The sequence below is a fragment of the Tursiops truncatus genome, chromosome 10, assembly GCF_011762595.2.
Source record: "Tursiops truncatus isolate mTurTru1 chromosome 10, mTurTru1.mat.Y, whole genome shotgun sequence".
In the NCBI taxonomy this organism is placed as follows: Eukaryota; Metazoa; Chordata; class Mammalia; order Artiodactyla; family Delphinidae; genus Tursiops; species Tursiops truncatus.
Window position 1 is genome coordinate 58,425,630 of NC_047043.1, and position 17,811 is coordinate 58,443,440.

General features: G+C 43.6%; 1 protein-coding gene across 9 annotated transcripts in view; it reads left to right on the top strand.

The window, feature by feature from the left end:
- The window catches only part of ULK4 (unc-51 like kinase 4), a 522,462-nt gene that overhangs the window by 398,134 nt on the left and 106,517 nt on the right, over positions 1-17,811 (top strand). The window contains exon 36 of one of the 9 annotated variants that reach the window (XM_073811052.1): positions 3,076-3,252. The exons of the other annotated variants lie outside the window; for them this stretch is intronic. Coding sequence (XP_073667153.1) covers positions 3,076-3,099 — 24 coding nt within the window. The 3' untranslated portion in view covers positions 3,100-3,252. Of the gene's footprint in view, positions 1-3,075; positions 3,253-17,811 lie in introns of those variants that run through there. 9 annotated transcript variants of the gene reach the window in all.

Sequence of the window (17,811 nt, forward strand, 5' to 3'; positions counted from 1 at the left end):
AGGAGTGCCTCTTTCCCCAAAGCTGAGCAAGCCGGGATGATTTCAGAGAGGGCAACCCCAAAATACCCTTGGCCCTACAGTTTCTAAGGCCACGTAATGAGCGTGTCCATGACCGGTAAACTGTGGTTATTAGAGAGCCATCTTAGGAATAATGTGGCAGATTCCTCCCTGTGAGTTACACAAAAGGCCCTTTCTTGAAATATCTGTTTCAGCTCCCAATCTTGTGACTGTAACTTTCTAAAAGCAGAATTTTCACTAACAGATGAAAGAAATAAGATGTTTAATTTGTGCTGATGGGGTTGGGATATGTTTTGCCCCTAGGGTGCTCTTTCTTATTTAGTCTGCATTTAGAACACTGAGAAAATGTTGGGGAAACTTGAGAATTTAATTATGTACTGTAATTTACCAGGATGTTTGGTGGTTTTATAATTATACTTTGTACTCTGGCTTTAAAAATGTGATGGAGATCCTTCCGGTTGCTGCCAGGTTTACCTGTCCCTTAAACTTGATATCAGTGGGAGTTTTCTCAGGGTAATGATCGTGGATCAGCTGCTTGTCACTTAATTAAAGCTAGCTTTACTCCAACACTCAAAATATTGACTACACACAAGCCACCACAAACTTGTTCTGTAAAACTGACTGCTCTCTGAAAGCAGAGGGTGGTCATAACACGCTGAGGTTGCTAACTCCTTTCACCTGCCCGCTCACCCATCTACCTGGTACAGCAGAGGTGGCAGCAGTGGGACTTGGGCTCGCTCTCTGAGGGTGATTAGTATTAAAGATTATTACAAATATCCATCCCTTGGGGACACTTTACCCTGCCGCTTTCAGAAAATCTTGCTATGCTCGCCACCATTTTTCTTCCGAATTCTCATGTAGGTCCCCTGGTCCTTTCCATTTTCACCATGAGAGCAGAGATGTTGTGTTGCTGAAAATCAGTGTAATAGCATTTCTTCACATACAGAGTTTTTAAAGCTCTGAAGGGACCAAATGAGGAAACTAGGAAATCTGCAGCCATTCTTTTTCTATTTTAGGAGCAGGATGAGTTGTAGATGTAGAATCAGAAGGGACCTAATTTCTATTAGAAAAGTAAAGAACTATTCCTTGAGGTGTAACAAGAAGGCAAAATGATACCTCTCCCTCCTAGCTTATTTTTCTCATGGTAAGGCCTTCTTTTCTTGACTTATTTTCCTAAAGGGAAAGAAGTGGGGAGATCGTTGTGAAGCCAGTGAAAATGTTTAGAGAAACACTATGTACCCAAAGGAGTAAAAAGCAAATGTAATCAATTTTTGTGAAATCTCATCCCTTAGAACGTTTTCCTGAGACTCTGAGAGGATGCTCTTAGGAGTTTCCAAGAGGGATCTTTCCCTGAATCCACACACACCGTTTATTGGTACACTGGATGAGCGTCTATGCCCGCGATTGCCGTAGGACTCACAAGTTAATTGGGAACTCTTTGATTAATTTGGTTGTATCTTTCCAACAAAGAAAAGAAACATCTTGCTGAAAAATTTTTCCTTAGTTCCCTGAGGGAACATTCCTGAGATTCTGAGCAAGACAAAATCAGGAAGCTTATGGCCAGTGGGATAGGGTCATTTACAGCCAGTCGCTCTCAAGACCGAAACTTCTGTGTTTCTGTGAGTGAAGCCACATCCACCTCAGAGAGGAAGTATGTGCATCTTTGCCGTGGGTTTCCTGAGGATGTGCAACATGTCTCATCCCTCTGAACATGTCTCATTCTCGCGCACATTTCCTGTGTGCATCTGCCCTCTCCCCTGCCCCTTCCCACATGGAGGTTCCTCAAGGTCAGGCTGGGCACCTTCCTGTCCTCCTTCTCAGTCTGATGTTTGCGGGCCCTGGGCAGCATAATTTCCCTTCTGTTTTGACTTCTTATTTCAAGAGATTCAGCTCCCTACCTGCCTCCTGAAATTCTTCTGTCAGATAAAATTCGTTCTCTCATGAGTCTTTTCCTCTTTCCGTTCCCATTGCCATGGATGGTATCTTTATCCACCTTTCTATTATGAAAGGTTTCAAAACCACTCGAAAGTTGAAAGAGTAATATGATTGAGAACCTGTGTAATCAAGAATTATTTTCAGAATTGTTATCATTTCACCATATTTTTCAAGTCTCCGTATGTACTTTATTCACACAAAATGTTGTCACCCTGATATTTTTTATTTCTACGTGTGTGTTTTAAATCATGTGAAAGCAAAGGAATCATGACACTTGGCCCAATAACATTATCACACCCAAGAAAATTAATAACGATTCATAATATCATTAATACCCAATTCATGTTTAATTTTCCTAGTTAAAAAACGACTTAATAGCTTTTTTTAAAAAAGCCATGTTCCAGTCAAGGCTCACATACTGAATTTGTTGCTTTCTTAGTCTCCTTTAATCTAGAAGAGTCTTCCTGCCTTTTTTTTCCCCTAAGAAATTGACTTTTTGGAGAGTCTGAGTCAGTTGTCTGGTAGAATGCCCAACAGTCTGAAATAGTATGAATATTTCCTCACAGCATTTTTGGTCACAGTATCTCATTGGTAACGGCCCCTAATCTTGTATCCCATCAGGAAGCATATGATGCTAGGCTGCCCCACTTTCAGTGATGCTAAGTTTGATTGCTTGGCTAAGGGGTTATCTTCTGCTTCTCCATCAGGTAGATACATGTTTCCCTTCGCGACCACTAAGTAATCCTCACAGAGATGCTTTGGCACTGTGTGAAGATCTGTATTCCCCACAACTTCTTAAAGAAAAGACTATAAAAAGACTATAAAAACTGGGCTAATGGTGATGGAGCAAAAGAAATAGTTAATTTTTAAGCATTAATTTTTAAACTGTGGAAAGGACCAATCTGCTATCCTTGAGAACAGGTATCCCTCAAAAAGAGAGAAGACCTACTGCTTTCTCGCATAGTATTAGTTTGTTGAGAATCTACCCATTGTAAATTATAAGTAAACAGCTAAGGGTCCTTGGAATTTGTTTTATGTTTTGTATCCTCCTCATGACCAAGGAGGGGAAGAAGCTGTGAGGGATCATTTATTTATTCAAACTTTGAATATTCTCATTTATAGGTACTTATTATCTGGTTCAAGTGATAGTGATTACAAGTAACTGTGGACTTTTCCTGATTGTTCGTGATCATTCTGACCATCATCAAGCCCACTGTGCAGCTGTTGCTGTGCAGAATGCTCTAGACTCTCTTGGTAATGTGGGATTTTTTTAATGACATGCTTTTTTTTTTTTTTTTTTTGGCGTTACGCGGGCCTCTCACTGTTGTGGCCTCTCCCGTAGCGGAGCACAGTCTCCGGATGCGCAGGCTCTGCGGCCATGGCTCACGGGCCTAGCCGCTCCGTGGCATGTGGGATCTTCCCGGACTGGGGCACGAACCGGTGTCCCCTGCATCGGCAGGCGGACTCTCAACCACTGCGCCACCAGGGAAGCCCATGACATGCTTTTAACAAAACCATTCTTAAAATAGTGGACATTCAAAGCATGTTAAAAATTAGGATGAACACGTTTACTTCCTTGTGGATACAGAGAGCAACGAAAATTGCTCTGGAGGACCTTTCCTTAGGAAGACCTGTACTAAATGTTTCTAATTTTTGTATTTAAAAGAATATTTTAAATGCAATTTTCCTTTGTATAATCTATAACAATTTTAATAAATGAATTCTGTCCGCTAAAAGAATAATGTCTACATTATATATTCATAGGAATATCTTCCTTTCCTCAAAAGGGTTGTTTTCAAGTTGTTATACTGTATATGACAAAGAACCAGAGTTGGGTTTTGGGTTTTCAGTTTTTAAATAATCATGGGAAAAGCTAAAGATAAAAAATCTCTCAGTTGATATTTTACATATTTATCTGAGAGAGTATTTTAAATTCAAGCCATTAGAAAAGTTTAATTTAAAGGTGAATTATGACCTCTTATTGTTGTTTTGTATAAGCAAGTGTTTTGAAATTGATCAACAGAAATACTTGACCAAGTTTAGGTATATGATTTTGCAACACAGGGGTTCCTTTTTGTTATGGAATAAGTAATACTGGAAAACTAACCACCACTTCATGTAAATTCACTTAAACTGGCCGCCTAACAACTGTGGTAAATAATGAAAAAATGTGTGGCTGGGGCTTGATCTCAAGAAATAAAACTGAAATTTATTTAAATGCATTGATTTTGTCTTTTAACAACATTATGAAGACATTCTTATAATGGGTCACTTCGCATTTTGTAAGCCTGTGCAGAAAAAGTCTTCGCTAAGAGTGACCACTCGCTCAGCAAGTAGTTATGCAGTGCCTGTTCAGTGCTGGGGATAGAGCCGCGAACAACACAGACTAAGATCCCTGCTCTACTGGAGCTTACCAGGGAGAGTGAGATGACAACTGCATTTATTAAATAAACTATTGATATTTTAGATAGTAAAAGCACTAAGAAGAAACATATAGAAGGAAAGAAAGATAGGACGTACAGTGGGACATCTGCAGCCCTGGATGATGTGACCAGGGAAGGTCTCACCGAGATGACATCTGAGTAAAGACCTGAAGGAAGCCAGGGGGAGATTTGGAGCAAGACACACTAGACAGGGGACAGCATTTGCTAAGTCTGCAAGGCAGGTGCCTACCCAGGAACCCCAAGGAAGCCAGTGTGTCCAAAGCAAAATGAGCAAGAAATAGATATGTAAGATGTGAGGGAGATGACAGAGAAGGGTTTGGTGGAGGGAGGAAGTTATCCTTGCAAAGACTGGCCTTCATCCTGAGTGAGACGAGAGGCTGTGGAGGGTTTTGAGCAGAAGGGTGAGGCGATCTGGTTGCCACGCTGAGAGCGGTCACTGAAGCGGGCGAGGGGTGAGAGATGCCAACAGGTTATTGCAGTCCTGGGGAGTCCTGGTCATGGCTTGGAGTGGTTATATTTTGGATAAATCTTGACAGTACCACCAGTAGAATTTGCCAGCAGATTGGATATGGGCTGTGAGGCAAACAGTAGTCAAAGATGATTCCAGTTTGGACCCAGCCCAAAACCTAGATGGCCAAAACTCAGGAGGAGCTGGTCTGGGGGAAGAGGGGAAATCGGGAGCAGTGTTTGGGACACGTTATGGGTAGATGCCTGTCAGCCATCCAAGTGGGAATGTCTAGTTGGCTGTTGGATCTGCAGGTCTGGAATTCCAAGTAAGAGAAGTCTGGACTGGAGGGAGAAACGGTGAGAGGTGGTGATCAGAACATGGGCTGTTCGAATGTGGATTCTGGAAGGCTGCCAGTTAATGGCAAAAACCAGGTCTAGAGTAAAACCACAGGAGTGAGTGTCTGAAGTGTGGAGGAAGACAGGGTCATAGGAAGGAAAGCCAGAGACCTGAGTGGTACTAGAAGGACCCTCTCTATGGACGGCCATATTACCAGGCACTGTGACAAGGGTGGCACTGGGGACAAGGACAGTGAGCTGGGAACCCAGTGATCCACAGCTGCAGCAGGGAAGAGTAGCAGGCGGTATTCTCTGGCGACATTAGGTTTAAAGCTGGGGGTGGGGGGGCGCTTCCCTGGTAGCGCAGTGGTTGAGAGTCCGCCTGCCGATGCAGCGGACGCGGGTTCGTGCCCCGGTCTGGGAAGATCCCACATGCCGCGGAGCGGCTGGGCCCGTGAGCCGTGGCCGCTGAGCCTGCACGTCCGGAGCCTGTGCTCCGCAACGGGAGAGGCCACAACAGTGAGAGGCCCGCACCGCAAACAAACAAACAAAGAAAAAAAAACCCTGGGGGGTAATGGAGGAGAGGTGGGGAATGGTCAGGAAGCAGCAGGGAGGACCACGGAGCCATCTCCGTGAATAAGGAACCCGAGAAAGGGCTGTACAGAGCACTGTGGGTGTGAGCCCAGGGGAAGAGGGGTGACCTGGGAGACCTGGGCTCTGCACTGTGATCAATGTAAACTAGGATGAAGTGTGGGTGCTGGAGACTGGTCCCGACTGAGATTGCGCCAACAGGATGCATGAGGCTGTGAGCAGGAGGCGGGGACCTTGCTGGTGCCTGCAGAGCTCTGGGCCTTCTCCTGACTCTAGCCAGGACAGAGGTGACCCCACGTCTCTCTGCCCACGAGAATGAACAGAGGGCTTGTCTTGCTCTGAGTGGGCAGAACCCACCCGAACCCTGCCAGGGCGGCCTGTAGCTGGGCCCTTTTCCTCCATCACATTGGGCTGTACCAGCAATTCTAGACATTTTTGCGTGTCATCTTTCACATTCTCAAAAGTGCAGGGTAGCACATTATAACAGCCTTCATATCTAACCTTCTCAGCATCATCATAAAATGCGGTCTTTTTTGCAAAACTGTTTAAGGTCTTCATTAATTTTCCATTGCTATTCAAATTAGTATTCCCCTTTGAAGTTCCTGCCCTTTCTTCACACTTGAAGAGATTTTTCTCTTCTTTAGCTGGTGACCATCCGGTGTTGTCTGTCAGACCTTCCCTCTTCAAAGACTTTGTATGTCTGTGTCTTTATTTCTGTCCTGCCCCTAGGTTCATCAGAATCATTTATTTTATTTTATTTAGATTCCATATATATGTGTTAGCATATGGTATTTGTTTTTCTCTTTCCGACTTACATAGAGAATGGACTTGAGGACACGGGGAGGGGGAATGGTAAGCTGGGATGAAGTGAGAGAGTGGCATGGACATATATACACTACCGAAAGTAAAATAGGTAGCTAGTGGGAAGCAGCCGCATAGCACAGGGAGATCAGCTCGGTGCTTTGTGACCACCTAGTGGGGTGGGATAGGAAGGGTGGGAGGGAGATGCAAGAGGGAGGGGATATGGGGATATATGTATATGTATAGCTGATTCACTTTGTTATAAAGCAGAAACTAACACAACATTGTAAAGCAATTATACTCCAATAAAGGTGTTAAAAAAAGAGACTTATGTAATTCTTCCACTATTACTGGCAATGAAATCCCATATCTTTTGTAAGATTTGAATTTTCCCTTTGCAGTTGATTTCTGTATCACAGATATGCTAATTAAAAAAACAAAAAACATTGTTCCTAGGCCTGGCTGAACACGTGTGTGTGTGTTTGTGTGTATGTGTGTACATGAGAGAGAATCACCCATCAGTTTATCAGTAAACATATTCATGCCCCAAGCTCCTGGGGGCTGGGTTTTTGAAAATAAAAATTTGGGTAATAAGAACCCTTTGCCACTCTGTAATCACCCTTTCAGCTTAGCAAATCTGATGATCCCAAATTCTGCTTAAGAATTTGCCTTTAAAATTAACCATCACAATAAATGACCCTTCTGATCTATGTCAGTAGACGTTTACTTTGATCTTTCAGTGTTTTGATTTGTGGGGTGGATGAGTAAGCCTGAGCAAACCCACACGATCTCTTTCTAGTGTTTCTCCTTAGGACTTCAGGAGATAGATGAGGAGGTTAGGTGGCCGACATGTGGGGTACAGAGACCAATTCTCATTGACATCTTAGGGGGTTGAGCCAAAAATCCTAGACCAGTATCTCAGGGGTTATTACTGAGACCTGTCATAACTTTTTCTGTTTCGGGGATTAGCTTTTTCTAACAACATTGCTAAAGGAAACGTATTGAAAGTGCTCCTGAGAATTATTTCCCGTGGCATCTTGCTTTCCTATTTCAGTTGCAAACATGCCACTGTCATGACCCTCCTGGAAGCAAATAATGATTGAGACTCTCATTTCGAATTGTCCTCGCCTCCCTTCTTGATTTATACACAGAGCAGATTTATCCTTTTGACAAAGAAAGTTGTTAAGTTCTACACAGTATAATTTTTTTCAGGATATTAAATACTTTTATTTACTATAAACTGATAGTACTTTCTTTCTTTAAACCCCAAGAAGCATTGTAGGTTTCATTAATTGGGTCACAAAGATATTTGGTTTTAAGTACCACAAAAGTTTTGATGCCATTTGCTTTTTTTAAAATTCCTTCATTATTATGTCAAGAAACAAAGTCTGTTTATAAACTCCACATGGACTTTTTGTGTGATGGTTATGAGAAGGTTTTAATGAAATTTGAGAGTGTCTCTAGAGATCACAGATCCTGGGGCCTTTAACGTTACTGTGTTGCTTAGCAACCTGGAAGTCATTTCATTTCCAGGCTCTGTAATAATATGATATACTTTTCTTTGCCAGTCGCTGATGAAAATGTAATGGAAATAATCCCTTTCTAAAGGTTGCACTCCATGAGTGGGCAGTAACATAGATTTTTTTTTTTTTCCACCGTCTGGGCAGGTTTTTAATTCATTGCACAAGTATTGCCTTCTGAATGTTGTATGTGACAGAATGAAATATATTCTAAGATGGTATTCTTAAAAGGAAGACCTACTCTTCTGATATAATGATTAGAAATACCATAGAAGTTGTCAACTTACATAAGTGTACTTTCACCATGTTGAAAAAAAGGGGTAAACTTATCAGTTGACCACCAGTTGATGCAAGAATGTCTGCTTACTCCTAGATAATTTATTAAATCCAAGTATTTGCAGGTATTAGACAGGTCTTAAGAGTACAGTAAAACCAAATGCTTTTGAGTAATAGGAAGAAAGCCAGTCTACATTAGTGAAAAGTTTGACTTATTGACAGTTATTGAAAAACTATTTTTGTAATTTTTCTAAAGCAGTATTTTTTAATTATAAAAGTAATACACAGTTTGCACATGAAGTTCACACATAGTAGCATTGTTCATAAGAAGTGGTAACAATCCAGATGTCTGTCAACTGATGAATGGATAAATAAAATGTGGTATATCCATGCAATGAAATATTATTCAGCCATAAAAAGGAATGAAGTACTGGTACATGCTATCACATAGATGAACCTTGAGAGTGTTTTGCTAAGTGAAAGAACTTAGATGCAAAATGCCACACACTGTGTGTTTCCATTTTTATGAAATATGTACTGGAATTGACAAATCTACAGAGACAGAAAGATTAGTGGTTGCCAAGGGCTGGAGAGAAAAGGGAATGGAGAGTGACTGTTAATGGATACGGGGTTTGGGGGGAATGATGAAGGTGTTCTAAAACTATTGTGGTGATGATTATACACCTTTGTGCATATTCTAAAAACCACTGAATTGTATACTTTAAAATGGTGAATTTTATGATATGTGACTTTGTTATAAAAAATAACGGCATCCAAAAAAAGGAATATGACTTGGGAAATATATAAGAGTAAAAAGGAAATAAGGTCACCCTTAAACTTATAATCCATACATTACCATAGTTAATGTTTTATTTCTTTCTAGACACACAGATGACATATATGTATGTATGTGTATATACATATGCACATAAACACATACACATATATTGACATACAATTTCTAAACAAGTTAAGATTTTAAATTAGGATGGTGAAAAAGTTCATGTGTTTACCTTGATTGCCTCCCAGAATCATTGAAATGATCAAAATAGGTATAAAAATAAGTGAAAATGCTCAACCTCACTGGAAACAAGGAAAGGTATCAGTGATAGATGCCTAATTTGGGAAGTTTCTACAAGACACAATTAGTTTAACAGAAAGACTATTCAGAATTTAGGAAACCATAGACCGCCATAGGGAAAGAAGCAGAAATGCTGAGACGCTCTGGAAGAATCTCAGGAACAGCAGAGGCTCAGAGGAAGGGCAGAGCCCAGGCCCAGCCCACACCTTGGAGCTGTTCACTGTGCACAGGGTCTTCCCTAGGGTGCCCTGTGGTGGGCACAAGAATAACTGAATTCCAGGCTGGGCTGCCCTGGTCCTCCAGAGCCACTGCCCTCCGCCAAAGTGGGTGCTCAACCTTCCATCCTGTTCCTTCTCTGGAGTTAAGTCTTCATTCATTTTTCTTACATTTCTCTCACTCACCCCAGGGCAAGGCTGCCCATAGCTCTCAGCAGCATCCTTCAGGAGCAGCTTCCCCAAGGAAATCAAAGCGAGATCTTACAAATTCCTGAGGTACCAGTCCTCACTCATTAGATCTTCATTTTACGAAAGATGGGCAGACAAAGAAGAATTGCTGGACATTTGAGGAAAGTCTGTGGCCAAAGAGTGGCCACAGGTGAACCAGAAAAGCCAGTGGCCACAGGAAAAAAAATATAAGAAAGACGACTTAAAAAAAAATTCTAATTAGTATTCTCACAGAGACTTCAAAGATTATCGCATCCGTAAAACAAAACATGACGTTCCAGTTTTAAAACCCAGTAGAGGGATTGAATAACGGAATAAACTGACAAAAGCCAAGTGAATTATTTATGAAACCAACTTGAAGAATTCTTTCTGAGCACAGAGTGAGAGAAATGTTACGAATTGTGGCAGATGGGTCCAGGAAACCCCACAGCTCTTCGTGGGAACAGTATATTAGCAGGTCTGATGATCCACCCACATTCAACACCCTCCTGGCACAGAGAAGGTGATGAAACCCTCAGTTGTGGACAGTTTCCCCACATCCTCCACAGGAGAGCACTTTGCTTATAGCGTATGTGCCTAAGTGGATATCTATTCCCTTCTTTTTGGTCTTAAATGAAGCAAGTGTTAATGTTTACTGTGATGTGAAGAAGTGTTCACTCACGACAGGCCCTGGTAGGACAGCTAGATTTTCCAGACCAGATACTGAGATGATTCAGCAAAAGGCACTTTTAAAAAATTGAAGCATAATTGATGTACAATGTTATATAAGTTACGGGTGTACAGTACAGTGATTCATAATTTTTAAAGGTTATACTCCATTTATAGTTATTTTTAAATATTGGCTATATTCCCTGTGTTGTATAATATATCCTTGTAGCTTGTTTTGTGATAATGGTTTGTACCCTTTACTCCCCTGCCCTTGGATTGTCTCTCCGCTCTTTCCCCTCCCCACTGGTGACCGCTAGTTTGTCCTCTATGTCTGAGTCTATTTCTTTTTTGTTATATTCAGTAGTTTGTTGTATTTTTAATATTTCACATATAAGTGATGTCATACAGCATTTGTCTTCCTCCGTCTGACTTATTTCACATAGAATAATACCCTCCAAGTCCTTCCATGTTGTTGCAAATTTCATTCTTTTTTTATGGCTGAGTGATATTCCATTATATATGTATACACCTACATACATATACATGCGTGTATGTGTATATATACATATACATACACACACACACACACACACACACACACACACACACCACATCTTCTTTATCCATTCATGATGAACACTTTGATGAACACCTAGATTGCTTCCATGTCTTGGCTATTGTAAATAATGCTGCTATAAACATTGGGGTGCGTGTATCTTTACCAGTTAATGTTTTGAGGTTTTCTTGGATATATACCCAGGAGAGGAATTTCTGGGTCATCTGGTAGTTCTATTTTTAGTTTTTTGAGAAACCTCCATACTGTTCTCCACAGTGGCTGAACCAATTTACATTCCCACCAACAGTGTAGGAGGGTTCCCTTTTCTCTGCATCCTCGCCAACATTTGTTGTTCGTGGTCTTTTTGATGATAGCCATTCTGACACATGTGAAGTGATATCTTGTGGTTTTGGTTTGCATTTCCCTGATAATTAGCGATGTTGAGCATCTTTTCGTGTGCCTGTTGGCCATCTGCATGTGCTCTTTGGAAAAATGTCTATTCAGGTCTTCTGCCCAATTTTTAATCAGGTTGTTTGTTTTTTGGATGTTGAGTTGTATGAGCTGTTTATATATTTTTGGATATTAACCCCTTATAGGTCATATTATTTGCAAATATTTTCTCCCATGCAGTAGGTTGTCTTTCATTTTGTCGATGGTTTCCTTTGCTGTGCAAAAGCTTTTAAGTTTAATTAGGTCCCATTTGTTTATTTTTGAAAAAGCACTTTTGGATTCAGAACTGAGTCTAGTGAAAATACTGAAAAGTGCCACCTTGGGCATAGTTTCCTGGTGTGGTGGAGTTAACAGGACCTCTAGGCCCTTGCTACTCAAAATGTGATCCCAGACCTTCAGCAGCTTCATTACTTGGAAGCTTATTTGAAATGCAGAATCTCAGGCCCCACCCTATGCCTGTTGAGTCAGAATTTGTGCTTTAACGTGGTCCCCAAGTGGTTCTAGAGGTGGTTCTAGCATGGTCTAGAGGTGGCTTCTGAAAATCCAGAATGGGTGGTTAGCAGAGCCGTAAGCAAGATTTGAGTCTGAGAGATGCCCTTTTCAGAACCCAGTGTGTCTTTAGCCAATTCCAGATACTTTCAGTTATGTTTGCTGGGAAGGGGACTGGAACTCTTTTGTTTTTTGAGACTGGAACTCTTAATTTGTGTCTGTCCATTTATTTCTGGAAGACCTACTGACATCAACTTCTAAAAATCTTTTTTATTTCTTATTTTAATTTTTCTCTTATTTGAAAATGATAATGACATTCAAAATTGACGTAACTGTTCAGGGTTTCTGTCTCTAAAGGCTATTTTATCTAGTAAAGAATTCACAAGGGGAGAGACTTGGAGCAACACCAGGAGAGAAATATCAGGAAGAGAATACTGATTAAATAAAGCTGTGAAACAGGCTAGCGGAAAGTAGGAGAGTTTTTTAAAAAATCTGTTAAAATGGTAATATCCTCCGGCTAATGCATTAATAATGCAGTAGCAAGGGCAAAGGGCCCAGCTTAGGGGCTGGCGGAGAGCAGGTGGGCCAGCATTGTTGCTGATCCATCAGTTCAGGTGCAGAGGCTGGGACATGGGTTCGGGGGAGTACTGAGTGAGCCCTTTTAGACAGTCAAGCACCCGTGACTGGATTAAGGGAAGACACTTGGACATGGACAGGCAGGTTCAGACCTCACTCTGTCCCTTACCTGCAGTGTGTCCTTGGACAGGTCACTTAACATCTCAGAGCTGAGTGCTAATTTACCTGGTAGGGCCCTTAATAGAGGATTACAGGAGATAGTTACGCAAAGGGTTTATCATAGTGCAGTGCATCCCTTGTCACAGCACAGAGAAAGCCACCGATAAAAGACTTAACGTACACGCGCGCACACACAGATACATATTTTGGAAATGGCAAGTGTCTTCCTAAATATCCGGGATCCAGGCATACACGCCTACCAGATTGTACACTCACATCCTTCTTATTTGCTCAGTAAAGGCTTTTTCTCGTTGAGAATGCATCCTTCCTGTCAGGGATACACACCTCCTGCTGAGGGGTTCAGCGGCAGCCGAATGAGAACACATACCGCGTGACGCACGTGTTTTTATTGCTTGTCTCTGCAAGAACCCAGAGCTCGGAAGTCAGCTTTCTTGCAGCCACAGTCAGATGTGGGGAAGCAAGCCTGGGCCCCAGCAGTCTCCCGGCACAGGGAAGGCCTCTGCCGTCTGCTTCGCTGAACTAGGGATCTGTCTCGCCCAGGAAAGCACAGAGCAGTCACCAGGGCTGCTCATGACTTATGCATGAAGCGAGGTGATCCCATCTGGCCTCCCTCAAGGTCTTGACCCTTCCTTGGCCCTTCCCTGCTGCCAGCACATAATCCTTAACCCCTGGGGAACCAGAGGCCCGTGGCCAATTACTGTGGGCATCTCCGTGTGCCCCCCAAGGAGCTCCTTGTGCCTTGTTAGGCTTAATTGCATGGCCCCTGAGAGCTGGGCCTCTGGTATGGGTCTCATCAGTGGCCCCGGGGCATTCTGAGGATGGGCCGCACTCCTGGGAGAGTCCACTGCGAGGTGGTGCACGGGCTGGCGGCCTCCATTACCACTACAAAGGCTGCAGGCTGGCGGGCTGGCGGACTCTGCATCACTGCACAGTAACCTCCCAGGGACAGTGCAGCCAGAGTGGGGCTCTGTTCTCCGGAGCTTCTGAGCCATTGTAAAGCTGGAGTGTTCTCTGCTGCTAAGTGCAGGGACCTTCCAGTTATTGTCACTGTTAATCAGATGACTCTGAAGACTAGGAAACGGTTTTCTTCAAAGTTACTGTCTTGGCCACCCTCTTCATAATGATATAACAGCCAACGTGTATTGGGTGTTTTCTCGGCTGGCCACTAAGCTGAGTCACTGACCTGGAAAACATTAGAGCCACCCTATGAGGGGAGATAGGAACACCCCATTTCCCCAGTTGGGGAAACTGAGGCACAGGAGGCCCCGTGAGTATGTGGGGAATCGAGGATTTGAATCCAGATATTTTAATTTAACATCTTTAACCATCATAAGTAGTGTATATTGTATCATATTTACTGCAAATAAGGAAGAAATTGTACACCTTAAACGATTAAGATGGTAAATTTTATGTGACGTGTATTTTACCACAATTTTTAAAAATTGAAAAAAGGAAAGGAAGAATGGGCAAAATCCTCCAGGGACCTGTTTTTGTAAACGTGTTGCTGATGTGACTCTTCCTAACTGATCTCTGCTTTATCAGTAGCCTGAATATGTCAGTCTCTAATTCAATCCCAAATGTCTTTTCTCTTAAAATCGTCTTTTCTCAAAAAAAAAAAAAATCCCCAAATAATTTAGCACTGTCATACCTAGGAACTTTCTGTATATTTCAGGCAGCAGTACTTGGAGGGGCTGCATTTTTCATGCTCTTTAATCCACAGGTCTATGCCTGTAGGACCTCACACCTGAAATGAATCACCTTACTATAATTAACCCTCTGCTGTCTGCTCTGGCCCAAGAGGTGGGCTGTTCTGGTTCATTGAGGCACTCAACTGATGGTGTCTCAGGAAACTAGACTGCAGTAAGAGAATGTTTATCAGCAAAACTCTTCTAAACACAAATTAAGCTCTGCTTGACTATTTTGAGCTCCTTTCTGAGTAGACAGTGACCTGCGTATTGTTTCAAACAGCGAAACGCCAAGTATAGGCTTACTCAGTTATTTTGTTGTTTTTTTACAAGAAGGCTGAAGCTCTTACTTCATAATGATATAAATCCATAATATAACCACCTTCCCTAGAAGCAACTCCACAGCATTAGAATCTGCCTTTAAAGATATTATGGCAGAAACTTGCATGTAATACACATCTATTATATCAGAATTTGAGTAAGGTGCTGCATTTTATTATCATTATTGCTATTACACACTCACACAGAAACGTGTGGAGAACAAAATAATAAAGACTCATGTAACCACCACCCAATAATATGCTGCTTTGAAAAAAGGTTTAATCACACTAGGATATGAAAACTGATGGTAATGTTGTAATATAAAATAATCCCTTATAATGATGTATGTTCAACAGTACAGCTTTCCAGCTTCTAAGCAGTTTTCTGGAGTATATGCAACAAGTTCTGATGGATTCAGTCGCCCGCATCCTCAGGGGATGGCCCGTGTCAGCCCTGATCCCAGGAAAAGATGAATTTGTGTCCCAGAGCACTTTTCAAACAACAGGAGAAGGAATTGGTACTTTTGATAATTTTGTCTATTTTTCCTGAGTTGTATCTCATCAAATGAGGGTTTTCTCTCAGTCGACTCTTAGTTTACTGTTTTCTCTTTCAAACCTTTTTAAAAGTGTCCAAACCCATCTTTTTTTTTCCATCTTCTCTCTCGGCTAATGATTTTTCTTCACACTTCGCTGAGAAATTAGATCAGGAGAGAACTGCCACAGGCTCCCACCCCGACATCGCCACCTCCCTCCTCTTCTGCGGGGGAGGCCAAGGCCTCCGTCCCCTCCCTCTTGCTCAAGGATGTGCCTGCAGCGTCTGTTCCCCTTCCTTCCATCTCCTGCATCACAATGTTCCCCTTAGCGGGGTCAGTCCCGTCAGTGTACTGATACGTTGTCACATCAGCCATCTTTAAAAAGGAGAAAACACTTTCTGTACCCACATCTCTGCCTAGCTGCCCCATTTCTCTCCCCGTCCCAGCACAGCTCCTTGGGATCCAGTTAGCCAGGCTTCCGTACGCACCCCTCCGTCAAAACAGCCCTGAGCATGGTGGCTTGTGAACAGCGGTTCTCGGCCTTCCTTTCACTCGGCCTTGGCACAGCTGGTGGCTCCTTGAGGAAACTCTTCCCTTGGATTCTGGGACGCCACACTCCCTTGCTTCTCCTCCTGACACGCTGGCCATTCCTCTTGGTTTCCCTTGCTGGTCCCTCTAAACACTGCGGCGCTGAAAACTCCGCCCTAAGCCCACTCCTCTCCATCTGCATCTGCTTCTCAGGGAGCTCAGCCCCCGGGGCCCCTGAACTTGAATCTGATGGCGTCGGCAGCCAGCTCCCCTCTTTGCTCAGCCGACCACGGGTATCTCAGATGTCCTGTGGCCTTCCTTCCCTAAGCCTGCTGCCCCATCACCCTCCCCATCTCAGCCATGGCAGCTTCAGGTGTGTCAGACCTTGCATAGGCTATACGAGTGCTTCTCCATCAGGGCGGCCTTTGAGCGGGGCCCAAAGGAAGCAGGGGAACAAGTGAAGGCATCTTTAACTTCTCCCCATCTCGCTCCAACCCCGTTGTCCACACAGATCAAGAACCTGATCTTTTCAGTACCTCCACCTCCCCTGTGCTGATCCATCACCTCTCATGTCAATTACGATAACTGCCTGAACGGGCCTTCCTGCTTTACCAGTGCCCCCCCCCCCCCACCCGCCCCGTCCCCATCCCCGCCCCCGCCCCACAGGCTGTTCTCAACACAGCCACCAGGGCGATCCTTTTAAAGCCCGAGTGAAGTACGGCTTCTGTGTTAGAGGAAAGTCACAGCCCTTTCCTCACCTGCAAGGCTCTCACAGTTTGGCCTCCACTCCCGGCACATCTCAGCATCCCTCCTGCCACCTTTCTTCTTGCTGCCTCCAATCCAGACATACTTGCTGCTCCTCAAACACACCAGCCACGCTGGTACCTCAAGGCCTCTCTCTCTGGAAGATGCTTTCCCAATCCCACATGGCTTCCCACCTCCTTTCAGGTCTTGACTCAGGTGTCACCTGGACCGAGAGGCCTTCCCTGGGCAGCCTCAGTGAACGAGACGCCCCTTTCCCTGCCTCTGTGCCCTCTGCCTCCTGACCCAGCTCGCTTTTTCTCCATTACACTCATCGTTTGCTGGTGTCTTGTCTGTTTGCTTGTTTATTTTCTATTGCTTATCTCCGTCACTAAGATATAAGCTCTATGAGGTCTGTTTTTAGCATCTTTTCTGTGTCCCTCACACACAGAATTATACTGGGCCTGTGGTTTGTTTGGATAAATGAATGGTTTTTATAAACATTGCACCTGTTCCTCCTTGGCTGGACTCAAGCCACAGGCTGTCCTGCAGAGCCCACTACTTCGTGGTGTGTTTGCCCCCAAATGCCCTGTGGCAAGAGATCGTGTAAGAGGCAGCGTGGCATAATGATAAGCAGCCAGGACTCCAGAGCCAAAATCGCTCATTTGAAACGTAGCTCCGCTTACTAGCCCTGTGACCGCAGGTTCCTTAGCCTGCAGTGTCCCAATGTCTTCATCTGTGGCATGGGATTCTAATAATACTCTCTTTGTGTAGCGCTATTGTGAAGATCAGATGAGTTACTTCTGCAGAAGCAGTTAGAACAGTGCCTAGCACATTGCGAGGTACTATCTAAGCGTCAGCTCTGTTGTTTTTATTTGTCTTTGGATCTGCCGTGACACCAGCCACAGCAGCCTGAATTAAGTGAGCATTCATCAAATTGACATGTCTCCTGTCGGGGGCACGACGTAAGGGAGAGTGGGTGGCATGTTGGATCGTTGGGCTGCAGACTGATACCCAAGCCACTCCCATTTCATAAAGGTGTTCAGCAAACGCGCTGAGCCCTGCTCTGCACCATGCTCTGTGCTGGGCATCGGGCAAAGCATGATGGGCAAACCCAGATAAGTCTCCAGTCCCAGGGAGCTCTCAGCCCTGCCCTGTTGAGCCGTCCCGCTCCGAGAAGCTGACAGTGAGGGAAGTAGCCCAAATGCAGGCT